The 23,281-nt window shown below is 40.1% G+C and overlaps 1 protein-coding gene across 1 annotated transcript in view; it reads left to right on the top strand.

Moving 5' to 3' along the window:
* The window catches only part of ESR2 (estrogen receptor 2), a 69,425-nt gene that overhangs the window by 24,442 nt on the left and 21,702 nt on the right, over positions 1–23,281 (top strand). Inside the window, exons 4-7 of the mRNA XM_059373370.1 lie at positions 3,280–3,396; positions 12,497–12,796; positions 15,093–15,231; positions 21,770–21,903. Coding sequence (XP_059229353.1) covers positions 3,280–3,396; positions 12,497–12,796; positions 15,093–15,231; positions 21,770–21,903 — 690 coding nt within the window. The remainder of the gene's footprint in view (positions 1–3,279; positions 3,397–12,496; positions 12,797–15,092; positions 15,232–21,769; positions 21,904–23,281) is intronic.

Here is a 23,281-nt window from a genome sequence, read left to right as displayed (position 1 = left end):
AAAAGGAAAAAATAAATGTTTATCTTCGTCAATTTTCTCTACATTGTTTTATTGAAGATTATTCATTTTCATTGATTTTTTTTAAATAGAGCTTTTTTTTTCTCATTGAATTTGAGATTTAATTTATATATAGTAAGATTCCTCTATGATACAATTTTATGAATTTTGAAAATGAATGTACCCATTTGGCCACCGCCATAATTAAGATCTGGAATGTTACCATCAGCCCAAAAAGTTCCTGCAGACCCATCGCAGCCAGTTTTGCCCTAACCTCTGAAGGCCTGGTAGCCATTGATCTATTTTATTTCCCTATAGATTTGCTTTTTGCTAGAATATCATATAATTGAATTGTAAAGTATATAACCATCTGTGTATCACCTCTTTCACTTATTATGATATTTTGAATAAAACTTCTGTGAACATTCATGCATATCCCTCTCTGTAGACCTGTATTTTTGTTTCTCTTGGGGAAATACCTAAGAGTAAAATTGCTGGTTGTAGGATAAGCATGTGTTTAATTTTATAAGAAACCAGCAAAATAGTTGAACCATGTTGTATTTCCAGCAATAACATATGAGACTTCCAGTCTTCTATCCTTGTAAAAATCCTTGATATTGTCAGCTTTTCTTTTTTTTTTGGTCAGCCTTTTTAATTTTAGATATTCTATTCCATATATAAGTGTGTCTTGTTGTGGTATTGAGTGTCCTGGATTACTGATCTTTTTGAGCATCTTTTCATGTGTTCATTGATTTTTTTTCTATGATATATTAAGTTCTTATATATACTGTTTTATTCTGTTCTGCTGACATAGTTCTTCATTCTTATAAGTACCACATTATTTTAACTATTATAGTTTTATTTTTTACTTTTACTATTATAATTTTATAATGCATTTTAATACATACCAATATAATTACCTCCTATTTTTAAAGTGTTCTATTTTCTTTTGTTTACTTATTCATTTATTATTCATAGGAACATTAGAGTAATTTTATTAAGTGGCCTCCCATCCTTAAGTGGAGATTTTGTTAAACCCAGGAATTATTTTCGAAGGAATCTTTGTAATAGTCTTCACATCAAGAACATGTTATGTCTCTAGTTATTTAGGCCTCTCATATCTCTTCATACAGTTTTGTTAGTTTTAAAAAATATGTATCTAGTACATTTCTCAGTTGTATTTCTGTAAATTTCATTCTTTTGGGCTATTTATTTTATATCCATATATAATAGTAATACTATTCTACTCACTTTCATATTGGTATTTATAATAACCTTTTATCCTTGTCCTTTGAAAGTTAAAATCTATTTGCGTGCTGCTCATAGAGTGCCGCTTTTTACGACTTTAGAGGCTGAGCTTTAAGAGGGAAGCTCTGACAGCTGGTAGGGTATGTAGAAGATTCTTATCTTGGAGGTACATGTTCTGTTACTTGGGACTTACTTGGCTTTGAAGTCATGAGGGATGCCCTGAGGTAACAGAACGCAAGGTCATTGCCGGCTGTTGAGGGATAAGCATGCCAGGGAGGGTGTGGGTGACAAACATTGCCCTATTGTTGAAATGACAACATTAGGAGGCTGAACTGAGCTGAAACTCAGATCTTCTGATCCCAAGTCCAGTGCTCTCTGTCCTCTCCATGCAGTTGTATATAAATGACAACAGATATTCAGACAGACTCGATAATTCTGCAGAGTCCAGAGATAACTGGTTATGTTTTAGATTATAAAAAGCACATTTTCCTATAAAGCTTTATATCTTAACGAATTAGCTACATTTTGCTTTTAATTTTGCTTTGAACTTTTCTCTGAGTTCTATTAGTATGGAATAGTGTGCTTCTCAGACTGTTGCATGGAACAAGAAAACCATTTTAATTATTTTTGGGGGGCGTGGGGAGCAGAGACAGAAGGAGAGAAAATCCCCAAGCAGACTCTGTGCTGAGTGTAGAGTCCAATGTGGGGCTTGATCTCACAACCCTGAGTTCATGACCTGAACAGAAGTCAAGAGTCAGATGCTTAACTGATTGAGCCATCTGGGCACTCCAAGAAAACCATTTTATTTTTTAAAAAAGATTTTATTTATTTGACAGAGATCACAAATAGGCAGAGAGGCAGGCGGGGGGCGGGTGCGGGGAGTAGGCTCCCTGCTGAGCAGAGAACCCAACTCGGGGCTTGATCCCAGGACCCTGAGATCATGACCTGAGCCGAGGCAGAGGCTTAAACCACTGAGCCACCCAGGTGCCCCACTAAGAAAACCATTTTGATGTGTGAGGTAGTTCATGTAGTTTGAGGAGGACTTGTGTGTGTGTGTGTGTGTGTGTGTGTGTGTGTGTCTGTGTGTGTATGTATGTCAGAAGTGAATTCAGTTACCCTGAACTTCTTGCATAAGATATTTTCTAGGCTATTTTTATTTAGTGTGTTCATAACATTGTGTTTTCTGATTTTTTTAAGTAAAATGATCTTCTAAAATAAACTCTGAGGGGAAAAAAATGAACCTCTAGTCCCTTAAATGCTTATTGTTATAAACCTCTTTATAAAAACAAAAAGGATTACATCATGTATTATTCTTTTATTTATTTATTTGTCAGGGAGAGAGCATAAGCAGGGGGAGCTGTGGAGGAAGAGGGAGAAGCAGACTCCCCACTGAGCAAGGACCCCAATGTGGGGACTTGATCCCAGGATTCTGGGATCATGACTAGAGCCCAAGGCAGATCCTTAAGCCTGACTTAGCCACCCAGGTGTACCTGTGCCTGGATTCTTGACTCGTGGAAACAAGATAATAAGTTTATTTGGTTTTAAGCTTATAGGCTTATTATACAGCATGGAAAACTAAAACCATGACCTTAAGGAACTTATTGAACCGACCTCATGTGTTTTCTTTTGAAAAATGGGAATCTTATCTTTTTCTAGGGCAGGACCCTGGGACCCTGGGATCCCAGGACCCTGGGATCATGACCTGAGCCAAAGGCAGAGGCTTTAACCCACTGAGCCGCCCAGGCGCCCCATGAAGGAGACTATTTCTAATGTATCTCTTAAGAATTCAAAGAACATGTGGAGAATAGCCTATTAGTCAAAGAGTAAGATATTTATTATTTAAATATTCCTAGGTTTTTTGACTCACCAACAAGGCACTTATGAGACCCAACTTTGGCTATTGTGCCTGTACCTGTCATTAAGAAGATGTCGCCTACCTCTTAGCTGAGTAGGATTACCAGTGTTGTTGACGAGGAAGATGTTTAATCAAAATATTGTAATAATAGCCTGCTTTTCCCCTCCCCCCTGCTGTAGGACATAATGATTACATTTGCCCAGCTACAAATCAGTGTACAATAGATAAGAATCGGCGCAAGAGCTGCCAGGCCTGCCGGCTCCGGAAGTGCTATGAAGTGGGGATGGTGAAGTGTGGTGAGTTTTCGCTTCCCCTTTCATCATGTGTGGGCCACGCTGACCGCTCTGTCAGACAGGACAGGTGGCGGGACTGGGGACAGGTAGCCTGCACGAGAGGAGATTTAGGACTTGGTCATTATCTTCAAGTATGTGTATGCTGTCCCATTGGAAGGGGCATTGATTTGTTCCCTGTAAGTGCGGAGGACAGAGCTGAGGTAAACAGGAACAGGTTACAGGAGGCACATTTTGGCCCAGTGTAGGGAAGACCTTTCTTTCTTTCTTTCTTTCTTTCTTTCTTTCTTTCTTTCTTTCTTTCTTTCTTTCTTTCTTCTTCTTCTTCTTCTTTTTTTTTTTTTTAAATTAACATATAATGTATTATTAGCCCCAGGGGTACAGGTCGGTGTAGGGAAGACCTTTCTACAATTAAGTGGTCTGACAACACAATAGACTACTGCATGATTCGAGAGCTCTGGCTACTGAAGTATGCAAATGGGTTGGATGACCATCTGCCTGGAGGCCTTGAGAAGTCTAAGGAGAAAGTTCTGGTAAATGTTCACAGTGAAAGCTGTGACAAGAAAGTAGACTATCTGGTGGGTTACTTGGATAGCGAGGGGAAAGAATCATGCCCATCCCCTATTAGCTTTCTAGAGAAGATCTATAGAGGAGTCAGAAACATGGTAGAACTCTGGAAAGCACATAGGGGGATTCTGTTATGAAGGTATATCTGCATATCTCTGAATAAACATACATATGTGTGTGTGTCCACACATAGACGCATACATCCATGAGAAACAAAGAAAAATGGGTACGTAAGAATAACAGCTGACAAGAATGCTTACATCCTGTTCTCTTTGAGATTACATTCTCAATAATCTCTTTGACATTACATCCTCTCTCTTTTTGATTCATTCGTCTTCTATACACACTTGCTGGTTCATGTGCACTCACATCAGCTCTGCCTGACTCTGCTCTGTCAGTATTTTGCCTGTGGTTAGTTGTAATTTCTCTCAATTTTTAACTAGTTGAAAAATTTGAAACAAAAGTCTCTTTTCTCCCTGACAGTCTCTTAGTAGCTCTGCCTTTTAAACATTCTCTGTCCTTTTTAAAAAAATGTGTATAATATGTAAGACATCTCATCCAGCTATATCCTGTAGAGCAGAAGTTCTCTTATTTGATCACACTTCTCTGGCTTCTGAGAATCACTGAGGTTTTGTTTCCTTTGTAAAATACCCTGCCAATGCCCATGACCTCCCAGTGTGTACTGGTTACTCTCTAAAATATTCGAGCATTTCTGTTCCCCCCTGCTTCAGTTATACCCTTATCGGTAACCAGTGGGCTTCTTCTAAAACCTATTTCTACTTTCTGTAACTGTCAAATTATATAATTTAATTAGAATTTATGCAACCATATGAAATAGGAGTAGGAAAAGACAATCATTTCTCTTTTTTAAAAGATTTTATTTATTTGAGAGAGAGCACGAGCAGGGGGAGAGGCAGAAGGAGAAGCAGACTCACCACTAAGCAGGGAGCCCAGTGTGGGGCTTGATCCCAGGACACTGGGATCATCACCTGAGCCTAAGGCAGATGCTCAACCAACTGAGCCATCCAGATGCGCCAAGACAGTCACTTCTTTGAAAGCTTTGGATAAAACTGTAAAGGAGGGGTACCTGGCCAGCTAGCTGACTCTTGATCTCGGGATCATGAGTTCAAAACCCATGTTGGGTATAGTGCTTGCATTAAAAAATACCTCACAAACTGTAAAGGACTATTAACTATTGAGTTAGGTATGAGTGAGATTGGGGGGAGGGGTCATGAACCTAGAAAAATTCTGAATTTGGATTGCTATATGAGTGCCTAAGTTATTGCTCTGTTTTAACGAAGCTGAAATTGAAAATTCAGAGATAGTGTATTACAGATGTGGCGTATGTAGGAAATGCACTCGTGATTTAATTGGCGATGGTACTGAAGGAGAAAACCTTGGCCCTTTGACAAAAGATTGCAAATTGATGTTTCATATTTTAAGTTGAGCGTATTTTTTAAAAAGCGATTTATAGTTTAGTTCTAGGATAAGAACAATGTTACTGTCCTAGGGTCTGTTGGACAGCTAGCTATAGCCCTGGTGGTTTGGGACCAGGGCAGGAGCACCTGCATAATCCGCCTGCAGGGGGCAGTGTATGTGGCGGGAAGAACAAAAGGACAGGACCCCCAATGACCAAAACTCATTTTTTGTCTCATTACTTCTTGTGAACTGTGACTATGCTCAAACTTAACCTTTCTGGCCCTCGGTTTTCCCTGAGTTTTGTGAGGAATGAATGTGAAGAAAGACATAAAGACCTAGGACAGTATTTGTAGCTAAATTTTAGTTTTCCTTCCTTTCTTTCTCCCTCTTCGAAAACTCATATAAATTATAAGTTTTTTTTTAATTTTTTATTTTTTATAAGCATCTATTTTTTATCCCCAGGGGTACAGGTCTGTGAATCGCCAGGTTTACACACTTCACAGCACTCACCAAAGCACATACCCTCCCCAATGTCCATAACCCCACCCCCCTTCTCCCTTATGAGAAGTTTTAATGCAATACAGTCCTGCACAGGCAGAATATAAAGGTGTAGTTTAAAAAAAAAAAACTTCCATGACACTCACTCAAAAAGATATTTGGGCCCCCACGACCACACCCCTTCAGCATTATCTATAGCAGCCAAGACATGAGAAAAACCCAAGTGTCCATTGACAGGTGAATGGATAAAGAAGTTGATATATATATATGTGTGTGTGTGTGTGTGTGTGTGTGTGTGTGTAAAAATGGAACGTTATCCAGCCATTAAAAAAAAAAAAAAAAACAGAAGCCACAAAGAAATTCTGCGTATGTGATAACATGGCTGGACTGTGAGGGCATTATGCTAAGTGAAGTAAGGCAGAGTTCTGAGAGAAAAAAATCATTCACTTTCTTTCATCTCTCTCTCTTTCTTTCTTCTTGCCTTTCTCTCTTTATTTATCTATATGAAGTGGTGGATCTGAACTTACTGTGGTAATCCCCTCACAGTTTATGTAAGCCAAACCATTGTGCTATATATCTTAAACTTATACAGTGATATATGGCAATTATTTCTCAATAAAACTGGAAAAAAAATCTTTCATGGAAAAGAGAACAGAGAAAGGGTCATTAAATTTGGCCAAAAAGAAATTGGGTAGGGCTGTCTAAGAAAAAAATATTTTATTATCTTTGGAGATTGCAGAAAGGATGAGATGGGTTGACATGGAAACAGTTGGATATTTAACCCTTTACTGACCATTAGGAGTGCATTTTCTTAACAATGCCTCCCTTCTTGCCCAGCACTCTTCTTGTCTCCCCTCTCAATAAATCCTCCATTCATATTCTTTCTTCTCTCCAGGCTTAGAAGATTAGGAACCTCCCTCCCTCCCATCCTGGATCCTCCTGCATCATTTCACCCCCCCCCTTTAGAAATTATGTCTCTCTGTTATCACCTTCTTCTTCTGCACCAATCTTGTGTTTTCTGTGGAAATATTAATATGGTGGATTAAATGGTGGGAGAGTGCTTACGCAGACCAACGTGAGGGATAAGGCTTCATTATAAGGATACACTGAAACGTACATAGCCAGGAGAAGAATCGGAATAGCCACATCTGGTCTGTATTCCTGTGTTGTGAGAATAAATCCACATCTTTCAGATGCCGTCTCTTGATTCATCTGCCGTATATACACATGAAAGGGGCTTGAGAGGGAGGTAGTATAAAGCAGTAAAAGCACCAGCTGTGGATTCAGGCAATTGCTTGAGTTCATATGCTGCCTTCACTGTTTTCAAGCTTTTCCACCCTTAGCAGGTTAGTTGAGCTCTCTTGGGCCTGGTTCCTCCTCTGTGTCATGGAGATGATCATAGCACCTGCCCTCTAGGGCAGTTTTTGGAATGAAATAATCTCTATACAATACACAATGTCTGACATGTAGAAGCTTTCCAGTACGTGTTAGCTCTCATTGTTATCATTTACCATTATTACCATTTTTGTTATCATTGTCATCACCGTTATCATCATCCTGTTTTTTGGGGGGACTATTTATCACTTTTAATATGGAGCACTCCTGTTTGGTGGCATTCCCCTTCAGGCTTGCTCAGAGGCACATTAGGTGACTCTGCCAAGATTATATTGGGAAAGCCATGACACTAGAAATGTCCTTGGTAGAAAACAGTGAGTTCCCTGCCAAGGGCTTTATTTTATTGATCTTAGAATCCCTAGGACTCAGTACAGGGCCCAGTGTATAGGGCTTTGTAAGTGCAAGTTGGTCAAATTTGAGTGCATGGAATCAAACCTTTCTCTTTGTATGTAAACCCGTTTTGTAAACTCCTTTTCCTCATACACTCTACAAGAAGACGTGTGATCAGAAAGGTGCTTTTTAAAACCAAACATTTTGTTCCATTTTACCCTGGGGTTATAATTAATCTTAAATAATACCTAAAGCTGGGGCGCCTGGGTGGCTCAGTGGATTGAGCCGCTGCCTTCGGCTCAGGTCATGATCTCAGGGTCCTGGGATCAAGCCCCGCATCGGGCTCTTTGCTCAGCGGGAGCCTGCTTCTCTCTCTCTCTCTCTGCCTGACTCTCCGCCTACTTGTGATCTCTCTCTCTGTCAAATAAATAAATAAATAAATAAAATCTTTAAAAAAAATAATAATAATACCTAAAGCTCTCTGATTACTAATAAAATGAATTATACTTTAGGCTTTTAGTTTTTTCAGTAAAGAGCTTGATTTAATCATCTCTAGGTAGATAGAGCCCTTCCTTTTACTTTGATTAACCAAGGATAAGAAGAAATTCAGCTAAATTTTCTTGGGAGCAAGTAATTTTAAATGTACTCCTACCTCCTAACTAATATTTCTTTTTAAAAATGTGGACAACTGAATTTAGTGAACAAACATAATGGTGGGAATATAGGAACTAGGCATTTTACAGATATAACATTTAGGTTTTGTTTTGTTTTGTTTTTTGCGGGGGGAGGGATGCATATAAAAGTTGTACCCATGCTAATGACATCCTAACTTATGTCTTTCTTAATTTTCATTTGTATTTTTGTCTTTAGCCAGTGGATTTTTAGAAATATTTTTGTGCCAAACTTTGGAGCTTGGAAATTGTATTTTTTGTGATCAAAGAGTATGATCTATATGATAATCAATTTTAGTTAAAATTTTATTCATGAACTAGTATGTGATAATTTCTGCAAATTCCATGAGTTTTTATAGCTCAAGCTTGTGAGTTGTACAATTCCAATGTTCTGTATTCTGCCTTTCCCCCTAATTGTTTACTCTGTCAGTTGCTGAGAGAGATACATTAAAATATGTATTATAATAATGTATTTGTCCATTTCTCTTTCTTTTAGTCATTTTTTGCTGTTATGTTTGTAGGTTTTCTTGTTGTTTTGTTGATGTTTTGTTGTTTTCTTGATGTTTATGGGTTTAGAATATTTATCTTCCTTTTATAATCTGATGAGGACTTAATCATGATTTTTAAGGGTTAGTGTCTGATATTGATAGAGTAACTGATTTATTTGGTTAATTTTTGCCGGTTATCTTTTTCTATTCCTTTATTTTCATTTTTTCTATACATTAAATGTATCCCTTACAACCAGTCTATGTTTAGATTAAAAAACTGTGTTCTCAGAGTTGCTCTTAATTGATGAATTTAGTCTATTTATGTTTAATGTGATCATTGATATTTTAATTCATTTCTGTCATCTTATTTTAGGATTTTGACAATTTCATCATATATTTTCTTTTTTCCTTTTTGGAATTGATCCCATTTTCTTATTTTATTTCTTCTCCTCTTTTGCTAGTTTGGAGGTCTATACATGTGGTTTCAATTATTTTAGTGATAGTTCTATTTTAGCAATGCATTCTTTTTTTTTTTTTTTAAAGATTTTATTTATTTCTTTGACAGAGATCACAAGTAGGCAGGCAGAGAGAGAGAGGAAGAAGCAGGCTCCCAGCTGAGCAGAGAGCCCGATGCTGGGCTCGATCCCAGGACCCCAGGATCATGACCTGAGATGAAGGCAGAGGCTTTAACCCACTGAGCCACCCACGTGCCCTTTAGCAATGCATTCTTGATTAATTTCATGCCACTCTAATAGATATTTCTCTTTCCAAATTAAGGATCTTAGAAAGCTCCAGCCAAAATTACTCACTTTTCATCTTATTTATTATTACCCAGTATTTGATTCTACTTTATTTCTGTACCTCCAAAAATTATTACTTTATTCATTCTATGTTTATTAGGTTTCTGCTCATGCTTACCAATTTATTTTCTTACCATTGCATCTTGAATTTCATTGCTTCTCTTGGGTTCATTTTTCTTCATCCCAAATAACACAGTAATTTTTCAAAAGGGCATATCTTTTTAATCTTTGCTTAATTCAAATGTCTTTAATTTATTGTCACTCTTGAATGATAGTTTAGCTGGGAATATAATTCTAAATTGAAGGTTTCTCCCTCCCCATACCATCTTAAAGACCTATCCCATTGTATTTCTGACCCATAAGCCAACAGTAATTAAAATATATACCAGCACAGGAGTAAAAAAAAAAAAAATACACACACATACACACACACACACATACGTATACACACACATGTGTATATATGAAAGAGGAGAAAATCCAGAAGAAGATACTTTTTCAATGCAGAGCTTGAACTCACCACTCTGAGATCAAGACCTGAGCTGAGATCAAGAGTTGGGCACTTAACTGCCTGAGCCACCCAGGTGCCCCTGGTAGAAGATACTTTTATATATATTTATAAAAATCAGTGGGAAAACCTTGGGAAATAAATGCTACAGGGAAAATTATACATCCATTTGAAGAATATGACATGAAATATCAATATGACATGATACAAACATACATAAAATTTCAAATAGATTTGAACCCCAGAAGTGCTTAAAGAAGATATAAGAAAATATTTGTATATCTTGATGTGAAAGAAAAGATAGATTTGACTGTGCACTAAACCTTCTTAGGACAGCAGATACCATGAGTAAAGTTAAAAGCTATATAACAAGACAAATATGGCACATAACAGAAGTTATCTATAGTTACTAGATAGACTTTATAGGTTATTAGGCAGGAAAAGGGGAAAAGAAACAAATAGGTGATACACCAGTAAAAGAAATACAAAGTATGGCAAATATATTAGTCATTCTCACTACTAATTAAAAGAATACAAAGTAAAATGAGATTGTTTAGTCACTTGTCAGATTAGCAAAGATTAGAAGTGACTTTTTTTTTAAAGATTTTATTTATGTATTTGACAGATATCACAAGTAGGCAGAGAGGCAGGCGGAGCAGGGGGTGGGAAGTAGCAGGCTCCCCACTGAGCAGAGAGTCCAATGCAGGGCTCCATCCCAGGACCCTGAGATCATGACCTGAGCCGAAGGCAGAGGCTTGACCCACTGAAGCACCCCTAGAAATGACTTTTATTGCCCAATGGTGTTATGAGAAAATAGGAAGCTCCTTAAAGTATTGTCTGTATGATCAATTTTAAAATAGTTTTAGAAGGTAACCTATTAATATGTGTCAAAATCTTAAATGTGTATACTCCTTGGTTTGGCAGCTTGACTTCTTTGAGTTTATTTTTGGGAATGAATTAGATATGTGTACAAAGATGCATTTTCATTGTACTATGAAAGAAAGAAATTAGGACTAACCTAGATTTCCATTGACAGGGGACACTTTATTATTATTACTAATTTTTTTTTATTTGACAGAGATCACAAGTAGGCAGAGAGGCAGGCAGAGAGAGGGGGGAAGCAGGCTCCCTGCTGAGCAGACAGCCTGATGTGGGGCTCCATCCCCGGACCCTGGGATTATGAACTGAGCCTAAGGCAGAGACTTTAACCCACTGAGCCACCCAGGTGCCCCAACGGGGACACTTTAGATAAAGTGATGCTATCTTCATAAAACAGAATGCTGCATAGATTTTTAAATTGTACAATAATACATTTTTAGTAAAAAGAAAAAGTTTAAAAATAACGTATATATACTGTGACCCAAATTTTGCATATAAAATATGGAAAAGTAAAAAGCATTAAAACTGAAAGGATTTATACCAAAATTTGTACTCTTCCATATTTTTTAGATTTTTAAAAAATTTATTACTGAAGGGGTGCCTGGGTGGCTCAGTCATTGATCGTCTGCCTTTGGCTCAGGTCATGATACCAGGGTCATGGTATCACTGGGATTGAGCCCTGCATTGGGCTCCCTGCTCAGTGGGGAGGCAACTTCTCCCCCTCCCTCTGTTTGTGTTCCCTTTCTCACTGTCTCTCTCTCTGTCAAATAAATTTTTAAAAAAATATTACTTGAAATATATTTATTTGTGCAAATATGTAAAAAGAATACATATGTGTTCATGTGTATGTGTAAACACACATATGTGCATATAAACATTTTAAGAATGTATATTATAAGATAATGTATATTATAATATTAATGTATATTATTTGATAACTGTTTGGAAATATCAATACTCAGTTCTTAACTTTTCCCCATCTTTTGTCTCAAGAATATTCCTAGGGGTGCCTGGATGGCTCAGTGGGTTAAAGTCTCTGCCTTCAGCTCAGGTCATGATCTCAGGGTCCTGGGATAGAGCCCCACATCGAGCTCTCTGCTCCATGGAGAGCCTGCTTCCTCCTCTCTCTCTGCATGCCTCTCTGCCTACTTGTGATCTCTGTCTGTCAAATAAATAAATAAAATCTTTAAAAAATAAAAAAAAAAAAGAATATTCCTAATTCTGTGGTTTGGAAACTGAGGTATGCCAGCGCTCTTTGAAAGAGAAATAGATTTAGTATCCATAGGTGATCCTGAAATGGAGAGTTTAAGTTCATTTGGGCTATTGTTCCTAAAAAGTTGTATTTTGGCTTTGTTAAAATAGACTCAAATGTAATGATCTTTGGTACTTGCCCCACAGGTTCCAGGAAATAAGCCAGGCTTCTGGTCTAACACACTTTGTGAAGCTGGACCCAGGTCATGACCTCACTCTTGCCCTGGTGACTCAGGGAACTTGAATGTTGGGTTGGGGGAAACCACGGGAAATTACTGTGTTATCATCTCTCCGGTTTAGGTTCCCGGAGGGAAAGGTGTGGGTACCGTGTTATGCGAAGGCAGAAAAGTTCCGAGGAGCAGCTGCACTGCCTGAGCAAAGCCAAGAAAAATGGCGGACATGTGACCCGAGTGAAGGAGCTGCTGCTGAGTGCCCTGAGCCCGGAGCAGCTGGTGCTCACGCTCCTGGAGGCAGAGCCGCCCCATGTGCTCGTGAGCCGCCCCAGCACGCCCTTCACCGAGGCCTCCATGATGATGTCCCTGACCAAGCTGGCCGACAAGGAGCTGGTGCACATGATTGGCTGGGCCAAGAAAATTCCAGGTAGGGCTCTCTGGATGTTAGCTTTTTAGTTATAGAAGAAAGGCCTGCCCTTAACATGTGTAGGGCAAGGGTACCAAATGGAGGTCTACACAAATGATGTCTGGGTGTGTAAGAGTTGACAACTTGATTTATAATCTTAAATGAAATATGTTCTTTCTTCCTTGTCCACACCCCATCCTCCTGCGGCCACATCTCCTAACCACACTAGCCTGTCGGACACCTCATGTTGAGATGTGGACTGAGAGGGTGGACCCACGTAAAAAACCCACCCAGACTCTGGAAGTGGGCTGAAAGTGGCCATTTGGGCAAGAAATTCTAGGGGCAGGCCAGCTTGTGATATATACCTGAAACACTGCATATTGTGCTACAATTACCACCTCATTATCATTTGAACTGGTGTTTCTGTGAAAGTGAATCTAGAATTCTAACACAGAATGGCAGCAGCCCATCCCCCGATGGGCTTCTCCATGTGCATATTTACAATCATCTAGGAAATGAGGTCTCGCTCCAGGTTCTAAACCACTAGGGACAGTTCCCACGGCCTGCAGGCTGCAACCGCTTTAGGCAAAGTGTAAAGTCTGGGAGCTTCTGAGAAGCTCAGTGGGGAGGAGTTGGGGGAATAGAGCTGTGGGACCCCAGGCCTAGTGTAATAGTATCTCTTGGGTCGTTTGTTGGTTTGTGCCCAATCCTTCCGAGCTTCCTGAGGATCTCCTGGTGTCTAGTTTTGTTTTGATAGTCTAGATCTTCCCCTTAGCTGGAATTCTGTTATTTTCCCTGCTCTTTTCACAGGAGACAATACTGATGGGTCTTCCTCTAGCTGTCGTGCTACACGTATGCCGAACGCTGGTTTTCAGGACCCCACGCGGAGAGTGGTGGTGAAATTAGTGATCATTGAAAACCATGTAGCTTCTTTGTGCCATAACAAAACTGAATTCCTGAGCTGCTTTAGTCCTTCTTCAAGCCTAGTGTTGTAAAAAAATTTTCAGAAAATTTAGGCATAGTCTAAAGGTGTGATTTTTCTTTCTTCTCTTAGTGGGTGTTGTCATTTTCCAAAATTAAAAAGAAAAATAGTAAAATATCACCTCACCTTGACCTTGTTGAATATCTGCAAATATAAGAAGCCTAATGTCCCGTGGGCAGGCTTATTGTCTGTAACCGCAGGTGAGATTGGCACATGTACGTGTGTTAGGACAAGGTGCAATTTTGGAGGAGGACTGAGCCGTCTTGCCGTTCGTGATTCCCTCCATTCAGGTCTCCTATGTGCACACCGGCATTGTATTACTCACAGGTTTGAACCGCATGTGCTTCCCGAGCCATGGTCCTCTCATCTGTAAAATGAGGATGCTGGAAGAGATTACCTACGGGCATTCTTGGAGGGTAGTCATTGTTACTCCCCATTTTTTCTGTAACAAATTGACTTGAAAGGAGATTCCATAACTAGCTAGGATGAGGCTGAGCCGGGATCATAACCAGAGTCTGCTGCACTCCTTGAGCCGTGTTTTTGGTTAGTTTTTATATTACCCGGCCTTCTCTTCTTATCATGGTTGTGGAGGAAGCACCAGTGATCTCAGCTTTGCTTTGAAAGTGCTCACCTCCCTCCAGATCACCTGTTTCTTTCTGATGTTTGGACCAATCCATGTTGTTAGGCTTTTGAGCTCTTGGGACCTGCTTCAATTGTTACATTTGCTTTTCAGGATAGAGTAGCCTGGAGACAGCACTCCTACTCAGAAGAATGATTCTAAGACTGAAATTTTAAGCAACCGGAGATCTCTTTCAGTTGAAGCCTTGACTTTCTGCAGGGGCTGGTGCTGGTCTCTCTGCGTGTCCTGCACACCCCTCCCCCCAGCCCATTCCCCTACCCCTTCCAGCCCCTCTTGTGGACTGGGCCAGACTGGCAGCCTCTGGCTGGCAGCTGACTCATCTTTCTCAGCAGTGCAGAGGAATTTTTAAAATGTAACTGAAAATGATCTGTTCCAGCTTTCTGTTCATCCCTAGCATTTGTCTGGGGAGCTATAAGCCTGGGTAACCATCCTTTATAAATCTTAAATGGAATAGATTCATCCCTAGAAGGTCTCCAAGGCTGGACAGTGTGAGACTGCCTCCCCTGAGTTCAGAATTTCCTTCCTTAGGTCATTTAAACCACATCTTTAAATTTAACCACATCTTTAAAATATTGAGTGTTTCCTTGTATTGCTTGTGTTTTCAATAGCTTGTTAAACCTTGCCCTTCTGTTTTCACAGAAACAGGGAATTGAGGAGGAGAGTGGGTATGTCTCATAGCCTCTTGCTTTCCCCAGGCTTTGTGGAGCTCAGTCTCTATGACCAAGTGCGCCTCCTGGAGAGCTGCTGGATGGAGGTCCTAATGGTGGGGCTGATGTGGCGCTCCATTGACCACCCGGGCAAGCTCATCTTTGCCCCCGACCTCGTTCTGGACAGGTGAGAAAAAAGACATCATGTTTCTTCTCTGACCTGTTTGAGTCCTGGGTGCTGCAATTAAAATCTCACATCTAAAGGGGGAACTAAGAGGTTGATAAAATCATGAATTCCTTCCCCAGGTCGAGAGCCCGGGAAGGAGAGCCTGGGTCCCAGGGTTCAGTGTCCTGTGCCTCATTTTTAGCTGTGGTGTGGCAGCCTTTACAGACCATAGCAGGGCCTAGATCGTGTAGACTAGGTGGCCAGTAAATGTACAAGTCAAACATGTTTAACAAGTCAGCATGTTAAAATGTACAATTTTAACACGGATTTGTCTGTGTTAAAAATTGCATTTTCAGTTTATAATTTTAAATTGTCCTGCTGTTCAGTTTCCACTTATAGGGACTATGTCTATCTCTGTCTAGACAGGTGATAAGATTCTTACAAATCTGCAAAGCTTATTTTAATGTGCTTTGACTTGTAAGTGCACATATTCTGTAACATTATTGACAATAGCAGTGGAAGGAACAGTTCTTAAAACCAATGAAAGGTAATGGAAGTTGGGGAATCATCGTGCCAGTGCCATCACTCAATTACATTTTGTTTTCTTTTAAAGATGGCACAGGAAAGGAACCCATTTTTAATTGACTCAGGTAAACTGTTCATGGAGGAAAAGCTAGAATAGACAACACTCAAAATTTTAGTTCAAAATATAGACCTCTTTCTTGTTATACATTTGAGCAGGTTAAAAATCTTGATGGAAATAGAGCTCCACATTCCTTATTTTGAAAAAGTTCTCAAGTAGGATGTTCAGTCACATTTGATTCTGTGCATGGAGTAGAAGGACGCTATTATATGGTTCGAGAGCATCTGTGCCCAACCCTTGCTCTCGCCTACTTGGATCATCAGAAGACCCCTATGCACATATTACACAAATAAAAAGTGATAACCTCAAGGTTTTAGCACCCATTCTGTCCGTTGTCACAACACTGACAATGAGCACTATTTTAAGTAACGTAGCTATTTTGGTGGAGAGCAGGGCCTTTGGCAAGAGCTAGAGCTTGGGCTGTGGCTCAGGAGGGAGCAAACCCAGATGTTAAACCATAGAAGAAGGTTCTGGAAGTCCAGACCCTTCAGTAGCAATCAGAATAGCCAAATTATTGGCTTGTATGTGCCAGGCACCCTCTTAAGCACTTGATGTGTTAACTCACTTCATCATCGTAAGTGCCCTTTCTGAGTCGGGGCGTTACCACTATTCTTCAGATGTGGAAATGTTGGGGTTAGGTAATTTGCCTGCAGGTAGAGAGTAGTAAGTGGTGGATCTGGACTTTGGGGCTATGAAGTCCATGTTCTTAATATAACAGTAGTTCCCTGTATGATAGGACATGCCTCTCAGTGGGGTAGAGAACTGGGAGGGGAAACAGGAGGCTGAAAGGCAAAGTGACTTTCTACTTTATTCTTTTATCTTATAACAACTCTATTTTACTCTCTGCCCACTTCACAAACCTACTCCTCTTGCTTTCATCGAAGATCTAGATCTGTGTTACAAGGCAGACGGAAAAGCCAAGCACCCAGCCAAGTCATTACTCTCATTCATTCACTCATTATGTTCCACTTGGTGTTCAAATAAGCCACACACACACACACACACACACATATTATACACACATAATTCTCTTAGAACTTAGTACTAGGAAGAAGTTTCATCCCTTGATGAATCAATACATTTGCAGACACTTATTAAGTTACTTTATTTTTTTGTCTTGATCTCTAAATTGGTGCCACATTTAATGTTTATGTTCAGTGACTCTTTCATTCCTGGTTTTTAGGAGAATTAACTCTCCTCTTTGTTTGGGTTCTTTAATTCCTGTAAGTTTAAGTTACTGTAAATGGACATACATCCTGGACAAATGTTAGGCTTACGTTAGGCCTACCTTTTGGTTACGTAATAGGAGAAAAAAAGTAATTTTTCTTACAAATTATTTTAATAGACTCACAATCCTTTTTAAAGATTTTACTTATTTATTTACTTACTTACCTGAGAGAGAGCACAGGGGAAGGAGCAGAGAGAAAGGGACAAGGAGACTCCATGCGGAGTGTGGAACCTGACGCCGGGCCTGACCCTATGACTCTGAGATCCCTACCTGAGCCGAAATCAAGAGTTGGATACTTAACTGACTGAGCCATCCAGACTCCCCTCCCATTACTCTATAAATATGTGAAAGTATCGTGTCATAAGGCATACAGATGTATATATCTGAGTATTGGAGTCTCTGCAATTTTAAGTGCCTTGACATCGAGCGGGCATTTTTGGTACCTGTCATGGTTATTTTTTCTTGCAATCTCTCGTATTGCCAACACATAAACTTGGTGAAGTCAAGAATTTCAAGTCTAAGATAGTTCAGTTCCTTCATGCATATATAATACAGATGAATATTGTTTTATGTGAACATGTTTTTCTGGGGGGTTGCCTATTCAACAATGCTCCAAGTGTTCCTAATTTAAAAAGTCAGAGATTATACATCATAAAGAAGTATTATGAGGTTTCTCTGCAACATGAATAAATAATTTGCACAGTACTTGAAAATCACTGTCTTTTGGCAGATTGTCCTATCAGTTCCATCCAGTGGTGGTGTGACCGTAGAAGGTATGAATACAACTAAATTAGCTCACTGTGCAGATGGAGATAATAATTGCTGCTGTCCTTCATTCTTGTTGAGGCTTCTGTAGTGAGAAAACTTGAACCTACTCTGGATGAGAGGAAATTCCGGTCACTTCAGCTTATTTCTAAACAAGGTGTTTCTTCTCTCAGTAACCACTAGATCAAAAATTCATGTGGGGATCTGCCACAGAATCTGAGCTTCTGCTTGCTTAAAAAAATCATATATGCTAAGACATGTATGTCCTTGACATCAGCAGGCAACTGTCTAATGTTGCATATCATTAAAAAGAGGGTGTTTGGATCTGGGCTTGGACCCCATTGTGGACATTAGTGGAATTCCATGGAATCATATTGTAAATGTACTGAGCTTGCATTCCTATCAGTGACGTGTGCGTTGAATTTCAAGACACCCTAAGAATTTTCACTTTAAAATTTTCATTTCCCTTTTTGTATGTAGGGAATTTTCACATCAGTTTAATATTTAAGTCTTCTCCATGTGTTAAGCCAGGAGCTCGTCCCCCCCCAACTCTAGTGCCCTCCCCCTGCCCAGAAGTGAACTGTGTGTGGTCTACACACGCCCACATGTGTGCTGACAGTGGTATGTATGTAGGTACAAAATAGTGCACCCAAAGCAACATTCACTCATTCAACATTTTGTCCTTGGTATAGAACAGAATCACTTTCTTTTATCAAGTAGTCGCTGGCACATAATTGGACATTCCACCTCTACTTATTATTTTATTTTTGCTTAGCCCTAATTTCTGGACAAATGTGCAAAAGTAAGTTTCTGTGAGTGGTTTGGTTTGATTATAGATTGTTTCAGTATTTTAACATTCAAACCATACGTCCTCTCTCTTTAATTCAGATTTTTTAATCTTATCCCAATTTCTTAGTCCAAATTCCGTTTCATTCCATAGTTATGAAATAAGTATAATAGATGTCATTAATATATTATTTAAAAGTCCTTCCTCTATAGAACTCATTTCAGGCAGAATTTTATTAGGATATCATTTATGAGGTATTATACCTTATTTCCTGTATTTCCCATTTATTTCCTAAAAAATGTATTTGGTTTCCCCAGCCTGTGAATTGAATAAAAATATCCTAACCATGCCACCCCTTGACTGAAATGGTTGGCTGTCACAGCTGCTAAGAAAAGCAATCAGCCTTCGTTCTTTAGAATTAGTTTAGAGGGGCGCCTGGGTGGCTCAGTGGGTTAAGCCGCTGCCTTTGGCTAAGGTCATGATCTCAGGGTCCTGGGATCGAGTCCTGCATCGGGCTCTCTGCTCAGCAGGGAGCCTCCTTCCTCCTCTCTCTCTCTCTGCCTGCCTCTATGCCTTCTTGTGATCTCTCTCTGTCAAATAAATAAATAAAATCTTTAAAAAAAAAAAGAATTAGTTTAGAGATTCACTTTCTGTGAGGTACACATGTTCTGATTACTGTGAGTTGTAGCAATTCTCAGGGCTTAGGAAGCTCTGGCATATAAACTTTCCCTCTGTTTTTAAAATATGAATCTGCATTTAACATGGCATGTTGTAAAGACAATTATCATATGGTTTCACTTACTTGTGGAACATAAGGAATAGCATGAAGGACATTAGGAGAAGGAAGGGAAAAATGAAGGGGGGAAATCAGAGGGGAGACGAACCATGAGAGACCAAGGACTCCAGGAAACAACCTGAGGGTTTTAGAGGGGAGAGAGATGAGGGGATGGGTGAGCCTGATGATGGGTATTAAGGAGGGCACATATTGCATGGAGCACTGGGTGTTATACGCAAACAGTGAATCATGGACCACTACATCCAAAACTAATGATGTACTGGAAGGTGACTAACATAAATAATAAAAAAAATTATAATAAATAAAACGGCATGCATTTCAATGAGGAAATGATACAAATTTCAACATGCAGGGATGTGTTTTTAGGTGTAAGGCAACCTCTGCAAAACAGGATTGATTTCAGATGAATGGTCTTAGACTCTCTGGGGAGTGACATGACCCCATCTCTGACTGAGTCTCACAGAAAAGTAAAGAATCAAACTATTAAACAATCAATGCAGGAGTTGGTGGGCTTTTAATTTATTCCCAGAGATTTTATACTTTTTTTTTTTGAGATTTTATTTTTAAGTAATCTCTATACCTACTGGGGGCTCGAATTTGGAACCCTGAGATCAAGAGTCACATGCTCTACAGGTTGAGCCAGCCAAGTGCCCCTCCCAACCCCAAGATATTTTAGAACCAGCTTTTCTTGGTGTCCGATGTAATCAAGCCCAGCAATGACAGATTTCAATAATTAATTGTCCATAAGCACAGTGATTTGATTATGTGGCATGGGTGTTTTATCACTTACCCTATGCATTTTCAGAAAGCCTCAGGTCGTTGCAGAAGCTAACATGTTTGTTTGGAACTCACAGTGTATTTGCTGGTAGCTTTGTGTAGGTGAGTCGGGGGGTGGTCTAAATGCTGGGGGACACAGGATCCTGGCAAGCTGCTGCCCTCACAGAGAGTCCAGTGGCAAAGGCTGCCCCAGCCTTGGTGGTTCCCATTGGTGTCCGTGCTTTGAGTTTCACGGAGACCCTTTGCCCAGCCGCTGCCATCATCGGAAATGTCCTGGCTTGGGGCTGGGGGAAGGAAGAAGGGGAGCAGCCAGTTCTCTGAAGATCTCAGGTGCCCTTCAGGGGCTGCGAGGGAGACTAAAGATGAAACTCGCAGACACCCACTGCTGCCAGGCTCCCCTTCATCCTTCATGGCAGGTGTTGAGAAGCAGGTGGAAGTTTCATGGCAAAACCATCTAACTGCTTGTCAAGGGCTTCCAGTGCCTACGACTGATGATAATAGAAGGTTTTTGGGGAGCAGTGAGGCAGAATAATGTGTGTCTGGCTGGAGTTAATTGAAGCTGGTATTTTCTAAATACAGTTCAAGTAATTTCCTTCAAAAGTATGCATAAAAATTCCTTTCTATGAATGTTCAAAAGAATTTTGATTACATGGTTCAAAGTTTGTCTAAAACTTTTGCTTAAAAATAATCGTTGGCAAGTGAAAAATGTTCATGTCTCCCTCTCAGCCTTCCTTTCCGTCTTCTCTAATTGTGATTTCTTTGTGTATCAGACTAGCTTTTTTTCAAGTTATGTTCAATGTCTCTTAGTTGCCCCACTGGTTTCTAAGTGACCGCCAGGGAGTGAGTTAAGCCCTAGATGTAAAGGGTTGTTTCTTTTTAGGCCATTTGCTCTGGTAACTCTCGTTAGCGCTTCAGAGTCTTCTGAGGGGAACATAAAATGTCTCATTTTAGTAGTATATGTCATAACTCTGGCTGGTTGGCCAAAATGGTTTAGATAGAAAACAATCAACAGAAATGTATTCCATTGAGGGACGCCTGGGTGGCTCAGTTGGTTAAGCAGCTGCCTTTGGCTCAGGTCATGATCCCAGCGTCCTGGGATGGAGTCCCACATCGGGCTCCTTGCTCGGCAGGGAGCCTGCTTCTCCCTCTGCCTCTGCTTGTCTCTCTGTCTGCCTGTGCTCGCTCACTCTCTCTCCCTGTATCCCTGACAAATAAATAAATAAAATCTTTAAAAAAAATTTTTTTTTTAAATTAAAAAATAAAAGAAAAATGTATTCCGTTGAAACATTTGGTGAATGGGTAGAAGGTAAGTGTATTTTCAATGCATGTTTTTGCCTAAATAGTATTTATTACAAGTGTTTGCTTTTAGAATTTAGAGAAAGTTCCCTGTCCTCTTTATATGAAGATAATTCTAGTAATTTCATATCGTTGGAGGTGCTTTCATTACCATTTTGTTAAAGGGTGTACAAGATGAAATTTGAGATTAACAAGAAAATACTCCTTATTGCTTTTAATGGTTGCCTAGTGCTGCATGTTTCTTAATTTCCAAATGAACTTTTGTAGGGATGAGGGGAAATGTGTAGAAGGAATTCTGGAAATCTTCGACATGCTCTTGGCAACAACTTCAAGGTTCCGTGAGTTAAAACTCCAACACAAAGAGTATCTCTGTGTCAAGGCCATGGTCCTCCTCAACTCCAGTAAGTAGTCACACAGCTGGGCTATGTTTTATGGGGGAGAGTTGCTGTTTCTAGAACTGGCATGGAGTGAAGAACAGTATTGAACTTATTTTATTGAAGAAGGGGGAAATGGCTTTCTTTCTGACTTCTGTTTCATTTTATAGGGATTGAAAGTGTAGTTAACGTTTGGTAACTTGAATATAAATTATTCATTGACTGAATTACTGGCAGTAATTTAAAAAGTGGCCCAAGCCACTGCTGGAAAAGGAAAAAAATGAACTTTAAAATACTTACTTTGCAGCCTTTGTTCATCATTTATACAGGCATTGTATGTGGTTGACGTTCATTTATATTTACTGCTTTACTTTTACAAATTCATTCATTCCTTGGTTTCATTTATTCATTTGGTAAAGACATTGAAGATACAGTCCTGCCTCCCAGCGTAGGGAGGGAGGGAGGAAGAGAAAACAAATAAGTAAAAAGAACGATGAGTGGTTTAATAGAGTGTGTTCGCAGGACTGTAGGGAAGCAGAGGAGGGTGGGGGGAAGCACGTGGTCGGGGCGGGCATACGTTCTGCAGGTGGTGCAGTAGAAGAGCAGAGGGAGGTGTGCACAGTTGAGAAGAACAGTCCCGTGCCAGAGATTACGCTGCACATCCGGCCGAGAACCGCCCCTCAGGTTCTGAGCAGCCCTAGGAGAGGTGCACATGGGGGAGTGTCATCTAATAGGTCCTCCATCAGGGTCCCTCTGGCTGCCACGTGAAGGATTGGCTGGAGAGGGGAGAGACAGGCGCAGGGGCCCGGGACAGTGAGAGCCAGAACTGACTTGGTGCTTAGGACCAGGGTGGGGGTGAGGGTAGCGGGTGGGGTTGGGGGGGAAGGGCCTGACCTGAAAGAAACACAGGGGTTAGAGGCGGGAAATAAGAGAGAAGTTGAAAGTATCATGGGTGTTGTGGCATTCCTGCTTTTTTCTTATTATGTAAGTAATCCCTGGTTACTGTAAACATTCAAACAAGAGGAAGACATATAAGGAAGAAATAAATCACCAGGATTCTCCCCTGTGCCTGGGCAAAATAACCACCATACCTTTGATGACCAATCTTTTTTTTTTTTTTATAATTTCATTTTTTAAGATTTTATTTATTTATTTGACTGAGTGAGAACGCACAAGTAGGCAGAGCAGCAGAGGGAGAGGGAGAAGTAGGCTCCCCACAGAGCAGGGAGCCTGGTGTGGGGCTCAATCCCAGGACCCTGGGATCATGACCTGAGCTGAAGGTAGTCACTTAACCAGCTGAGCCACCCAGGCGCCCTGGTGACCAGTCTCAAACAGCTCTCTGTAGATAGGCAGCTCTTGACAGATGTAGGTAGGTCGATAGGTAGATAGAGATGGATTGGTCGAT

This window comes from Mustela nigripes, chromosome 13 (genome assembly GCF_022355385.1).
Source record: "Mustela nigripes isolate SB6536 chromosome 13, MUSNIG.SB6536, whole genome shotgun sequence".
Lineage (NCBI taxonomy): Eukaryota > Metazoa > Chordata > Mammalia > Carnivora > Mustelidae > Mustela > Mustela nigripes.
The sequence above is the reverse complement of the archived record's forward strand: the minus strand, read 5'-3'. Positions and strand labels throughout refer to the sequence as shown.